A 7141-nucleotide genomic window follows, 5' to 3' on the forward strand; every position below is an offset into this window, starting at 1 on the left:
GAGTTTTCCTAGTAGAACTGAAAATGCCATCACACAAGTGCTTCCTCCAAGCTCATGACAGAATAATTTGCATTTCTGTGTCGAACAATTTCAAACTACTTTCTTATAAAAATACTTAGTCTTTAAAAGGCTTTGCTCATTTCAATCTTAAATGATTCCTGAGATAATGGGCACTTGTTTTTTGTCTGAGACTGCCCTAAAATATTTGGCCAAAAATAGCATAAGCATTATTAATGCAAACGGCAAGCTTTTTCCTAAAAAAGGTTTTATTATGTCCACCTGGGCAAAACCTTCTTTTCTGTTCCTGGTGGCAGTCCATCACCACCCATCTCAGAGAGTCACACAGTAGTGCCAGCTGTGGCTGAGGGCTGTTCACTTTCCATCTCTGACAGGGCGTCTGTTGGGCTGGGCTGTCCCTGAGCCCCAGATTTCACAGCGTGCACTGCATAGTTAACGCTCGTGCTTTCCATCCAGCTCCACGACCCCGAGAGGGGATTATACAACATCCCATTCACCGTCTTGACTGAAAAGCCATCTAGAAAAGAAAGAAGCCATAAAGTAATTGATGTTCTTAAATATTGTAAGCCGCTGGAACATCAAACCCTTTAGAACAGCAAGTCTGAAACACGCTTCCTCCTCCGATCTGGGGAGCAGCACTTCACAAGCTGCCCTCTGTCCAACCCCACCACAAGCAGAGGCAATAGGCATCACCAATGACAGTAGGTCGCGCTATTGGCAGTAGCAGCAACAGCTCAGTGCCACGCCACAGACCATTAGCACGCTTTATCGTGAGGCTCTGCAAAGCAGTATGTCACACCACTACATTTGGGTGACTGGTAATGTTTTCTGTAGGTGGAGACGTTCTTCAGATCAACATCACACATTTCAAAATCAAAATCTGAGTGTGTCTTTGGAAGGATTCTGCAATTCCCCTTAGGAGTGGAAAATATAAGAAAGAGGCAGAAGAATGCCATCAAGGACTCAGTGCAAGTAAAGAGTGATTTGGCAGTCCCTGCTGAGCAGCTCTCAGTTCACTGCATGGCTCTGCTGTGTCCCAGCAGGATACATGAGGGAAGGCAGAAAATAAACACCCTATTAAAACAAATCACTCCACTGCACCTGCTTCTCCTTTTGAAGGGAGAACAGAAAGAACCACCGGCAGGTGAACCAGTATGTCCTGGTTTCAGCTGGGATAGAGCTAATTTTCTTCCTAGTAGCTGCTGTGTTTTGGATTTGGTATGAGAAGAATGTTGGTAACACATATTGTTTTAGTTGTTGCTAAGTAACGCCTATATGAAGTCAAGGACTTTTTCAGCTTCCCATAGAAGCTGCGAGGGAGCACAGACAGGACAAGCTGGCCAAAGGAATATTCCATACCATAGTCGTCAGGCTCAGTACATAGATGGGGTTGGACGGGGGGCAGAAATCTGCAATCACTGCTTGGGATGCACTGGGCAACCAATCACCAGGTGGTGAGAGCAACTGTATTGCATCACTGATCTTGTAGATTCTTTTACCATTGTTGTTATTATTTTCTCTTCCATTACTGTTCCATTAAACTGTCTTTATCTCAACCCATGAGGTTATGGGGGAGGGGGGATGGTGCTTGGATTTTTTTTTTTGCTTTTCTCCCTCTTCTCCCTACCCTACTGGGGGAGGAGTGAGTGAATGGCTGCGTGGTCCTAGTTACCAGCTGGGATTAAACCACAACACAGTATTAGTCATGCTCCTTATGGCATCACTTGAAGGTGCCAGGAGAAGACCTTGCCAAGAGAACAGCTCAACTCATACTTCAGCTTCTTTACAGTGAACTAAAGCAAAGTGAAATATTCGGTGAGAGGGTTTTAAAACATCTGCAGGAAGGAGGGCAATGGGCAGGACTCTTCCCAGCTCAGTGCTTTGTCTATTTTAAAAGCAATCAAACCAGGAAAATGAAATTGTTTCTTCAAATCAGTATCCTGGTTTCTCAAGAACTGATTAATGAATTTGTGGTAGGTTTCATCTTCACATTTTTGAAGAAATCTTTTAGTAACATAATATGAATAAATAACACGGAGCGGCAACCAAGAATAAAAACACCTTCTCCCAAGAGGAAGACAACAAACAATGCAGTGGCAGCAGCACAGTTCTGGAGTGCTAATACAGTTATTTTCTCAAACCAGACCTAGAGGATATGAACCACTTCAGAGCACACATTGTGTCACCAGAACAGGATGGAAAACCTTGGCATTTTAGCTTAAGCTATCAAAACGAGAGCAGCTGTAACAGTGATTTTGTTTGAGTAATCTCTGCATTCTTAAGACTCCACTCAGTTTATTTATTTTATGCAAAAATCCAGTAAGCAGCAGTGTCTTTAATCCAGAAATGATACTCATAATATATGACTGGTAACTCACACAGGAAAAGCTGTGTATTGTTGCTAGCACTCACCCCACCGAGCTTATCCCCTTGTCATTTCTACAGGGAGCGTTTGGGTATTTCGCTGCATTCCCATCATCTCGCCTGCAACTTACTTGATTCCAGGAGGCGCTCCAGCTCTTCAGGGGGAACAAACTTCTCCCACTCGTGTGTTCCTTCCGGGACAATGCCTATTATTTTTTCTGCAACCACAATTCCCAGGACATAGGACAACTGCGTTTTATTGATTGTAGTAATGAATAAAGAACCTTCAGGCTAATGAAAAGATTAAAATGTTCAATTACAAGAACATTTACTTTAAAAAAAAAAATACTGTAAATTTAATCACATTAAACCACATAATTTGTCTGTCTACATGCTGCAAGACTAAGAACTAATTTCATCCCAGGATAGGTATTTACAAGTGTACCATTTAAATACCATAAAGAATATAATGCCCTAACAGTATGACTCAGTAGTCTTCAAAGAGTCAACATAGTCAAAGTCTTGGATGGTCTAATAACCATTTCCTTGCCCCCAAAAAACATCTAACAAAGTCACTTATAACATTGCCCAGGAAATAGATAAATAAAAGGTACTAAGGCATATAAATACCTAATGTAAAAACAAAGACTTTTAAATTAAAACCGAAGTAAAATATGCAATACTGCCTAGTTTTTGAGACTACTGAACGCCATGCTTATTTTAATGATTAGGAGGTCAAAAAACAAAGCCAGAAATGAATTGTAAGTACTTAAGAGACTGTTCGGTAGAAATAAAGGATAATTTTTATGTCCCCAGCAGCCTGAAAATGAGTTAAGCATTCCATTGAAATAATCTATATTCCTGAAAATAGTTAAGTGTTCCACTCAAATAATCTATATCCCTTCTGATAACCAGAAAGATTAAAGGAAAGCTGCTGCTTGCGTAGTGGGCCTACCATCCTTCTTTACAAATGAAATAATATCAAGAGGAATAAAACAACACCTGATTATCTCCAAGCATTCCTATGACCCTTTAAAAGCAATCCAGGAGCACATGTCATGTGATGCTAGAGCTGGAATAGAATCTTGTGAATCAGAAACACCATTACAGTTGGTTTCGATGCAGTCTGAGCCATAGCCATACATCAACAGCAGCACTGCCATGTTTTCTCTCACCTAAGTGAAATCAGATGCAATCGGATTTCTTAAGGTCTTGATGCAAAGCAAAACTGCAGTGCTAGTTAATGCCATTAACCTTCTTCTAAGGCAGGGCTGGGGAAATAAATTTCCTCTAACTTTAGTTAGTGAAGTTGGGAAGATGCACTTGCAACATGGAGGAGAATGGAAGGCACCTCTGGAGTATGATTCAAATCTCATCACTTCAAGGTGGAGGAATGAATGCAGATGTAGGTGTTTTCACATGCCTTCAAATGAAAGCCTTAATGATGAAAGAGAATAAATATTCCCAATAATGAAAGCAAAAACTCCCTTACCTTTAACACCTGAGAGCAACACTTGATAAACATTTCAAGGTCAGCCACATGCTCCACTACTTCAGAAGCTACGATTACATCAAAGGTTTCCATAGACTCTTCCACAATCTCCTCCAGTGAACTGGACTTGTACTGTATTCTCTTGGCCAGGACCGGATCAAATGACTTGTGCTGATCTGCTGTTCTAATGTTGTCCTCCAGAGGATCAATTCCAGTAACTGAAGCTCCCAGTCTACCTAGAGGCTAATAATACAGAGTATAATTTATTCTCTGCATGAAGACAATTTACTTAAAGGTTTCTGCAACTTCGCAATGTATGTACACAATGTATAAAACGTCTAACAGAGAATAAGACAAACAACAGTAAATTATGAGCTTTGATCCAGCAGTTTTATTTTGAATGTTTGTTAAAGCAAGAAATTCCTTAAATTTGGGGGAGATGGCGTTTTTCTTAGAAAATTATATACTGGAATATACACATTGAAATTGTCTTTTAGATTAAATTGTTCTGGATCCATTTTGTTACACCAAATAAAGATTTCCTCCACTATTACCCTGATAGAGGAAAAACAAAGGGGGAAAATCAACACAGTACTTAGAGGGGGGAAAACAATGCCGTATTTAATTACTGTCATTACTTTCTTCAACATCCACCTGTAATGGTAAATCCTCATATCTTTTTAATGGTTACTTAATATATGATTATCTCTGGGACTTTCTCACTGCTGAGAACTAAACACTGATGTTTACTAGGATAGCATCAGGCTTGGCTGTCACTCAAGTTTCTCCAGTGTCTTCTTACTCATAGGTTAACACCTCAGCCATCACCTCTTTTGAAACTGAAACAGGCTGCAGAACATGACCACATGTATGTTATTCCAACCTGAAATTCTCCGGCTGTTCAGCCTGAGAAGGTGATGCAGCACGCTGGTTTTGCCAGCCTTGTCGGAGAGCGGGCTCTCACAAGACTACAGAATTTTGCTCAGAATGAAAGAAAAACATGGGGAGAGATTCAGCATCTGACCCCTTTTCAGCCACTGATGAAGTTCCCATTGTAACTCAGCCAGATCTGTAATCCTAAATTCGTAAACCATCCCTAGTCTATTGATAGGATACAGCACTGTTCAGAGCCTGTGCGGCCAAGGGGGGCCACCAAAAATAGGTACTCCTCAGTCCCAAGTTTGAGCAGACTTCCCAGGAAGTTGCTGTAACATCAGCCCCTGTGCCAGCAGAATCTCTCCTGGTAGAGAAGTATGTCTCAGGTGTTTGACACTATTCCATGCTTTTCCCATGAGATCAAAGCAAAGGCGAGAATCCCCACACCCAATATATAAAAAAAAAACCCCAAACTGAAGATAAGCAATTCAAAGAAATGAGCGTGTAAGAACAAGTTTATAATAGAAAATACTTCTTCGGTAATGAGGATTGTCATGATTAAAGTATTCTTGCCTAGGCTCTAAAGTAAAAAAAGAAAAAAAAAAACCAAACCAAAAAAAGTTGCCATACTGTGACTGCCCAGAAGAATACTCAAAGACTTTTACATCATTTTTTTCCCCCTCTCCTTTTCTTTACTGTGTTTGCAATCTTATTTTTCTGATGAACCTCGGAATTTTAGAATTTCTCATTACCAAGTACCTCCCTTTCTGTAAACCACTCCAAAACATTCAGTAACTAACGTAACACAGAAGAGAGAAGCTCCTCCTTGGAGGATTAGAAATTAAGCAGTGTAATAGTAAAACAATTCAAATACTTTGTATGCTTTTTAAAAAGAGAAACCAGCTCTTTCTTACCTCACTTAGCAGACCACCACCACAGCCAACATCAAGAATCTTTACTCCAGAAAGTGGACTTCCCAAATTGTAACTACTACTCATATTCAACAGAGTATCTCTGAAAGAAAAGGGACGTGATTAAGGGCAAACACCAAACACACAAGGTGGTTTAGTAGGTGCAATATGCAGTTATCTTAAGTACTGGTAATTGTTTTTCTTTTACAATGTTTTCAGAGGTTATGCAGAAATAGTACATATAAAAAAAAATATCTGTCTTCATAACTATACCTAATAAATGGCACCCTAATATCATTCATAGAATGAAGGGCTGAGTATTCTCCTTCTTCATCCCACCACTTATGTGCGAGTAGCTGGAACTTTTTCATTTCCTTTGAATCCACTGATGAGTGTGAAGTGTTGAAAAGTCTCTTCACGGTGGGCCTAAATAATGAGAGCTGAATGTCATGAAACTAGTACTGATATTTCGTGTCAGTTGAAATATGGGAAAAAAAAATTCTCCATCAGAAAATGAAAAAAGAGATAAAACTCATGTTCCTTTAGAGACTCGTTCTACTTTATTAATAACAAATTTGATACACTGTATGTATAACATATCTCCCAAAACAGGTGGCTGCATACCTGTAATTTTTAAGGTAGTAATTAATAAAACAAAAATAGGCCACATCAAACATTTAAACATTTGTGAGGTTTAAAAATTACTTAATGTGACACTGACACAAAGTAAAATTGTTACAGAAAATTACTGTCCTTGTCATGCAGGATTATTTTAGATACAATACTTACATGTTGCTTTTTATTTCAGCCAGAGAGACAGGCAGAGCACCACTGGATTTCAGCTGTATTTTCCAGTTGTAGCTCTGAAGGGTACCCCTCAGGCCTGTCTGAAAAGACAGATCAGCATGGTCACCTGCATAAATAAAAGAACGGCAACGGAATGGAAAACATCAGCTTTACAGGAGCTCACAGGCAAAAAACCCAGTTTAACAATGCTGCTCTGGAACACCACCACTAACTGTGCAAACCTTTACACATTTGCTCACTATTGTACTTAGGGAGTGCATGGGGATTAAATAAAAGAGCATATGCTGGTTCACCGTCCCAGTACTCCTCAAATTACGTACGATGACACTTTTCAGAGTGCGCTGAATGAAAAGGAACTTTTCAGGCAGCTGAAATGTTCCAGTTACTGAGAATTCCACCAAAACGCGTACTCTGACCACAAGCTGTGCGTAGGCACACGCACTGCAGAGTTATCGAGACTGGGCTCTGATTCCTGTTTCGTGACAGATCGGAGTAAGAAATACAGAGCTGCGCGCTCATTTTGTATCGTATGAACTGGTGCGGAAACACAAGTAAGAAAACCTCACGGTCGGTGCAGAGACAGGCCACGGACACCGCCTGGAAAAGCGCTCTCCACAGCCGCGTTGCCAGCGCGCGGCTCTCCCAGGCCTGACCCACCCTCACCCACCACCCA

The 7141-nt window shown here is 40.5% G+C and overlaps 1 protein-coding gene across 1 annotated transcript; it reads right to left on the bottom strand.

Annotated features, from left to right (window-relative positions):
• Positions 1-255: 255 nt before the first annotated feature.
• On the bottom strand, positions 256-6542 carry COQ3 (coenzyme Q3 methyltransferase). The gene is made up of 6 exons (XM_009889014.1): positions 6451-6542; positions 5935-6087; positions 5665-5764; positions 3875-4117; positions 2514-2673; positions 256-535 (listed from the first exon to the last, which is right to left on the bottom strand). Coding segments are annotated over exons 1-6 (855 nt in total). The 5' UTR covers positions 6453-6542; the 3' UTR covers positions 256-338.
• Between the last annotated feature and the right edge of the window lie 599 nt (positions 6543-7141).

The sequence above is a fragment of the Charadrius vociferus genome, unplaced genomic scaffold (assembly GCF_000708025.1).
Source record: "Charadrius vociferus isolate BGI_N301 unplaced genomic scaffold, ASM70802v2 scaffold166, whole genome shotgun sequence".
Classification (NCBI taxonomy): domain Eukaryota; kingdom Metazoa; phylum Chordata; class Aves; order Charadriiformes; family Charadriidae; genus Charadrius; species Charadrius vociferus.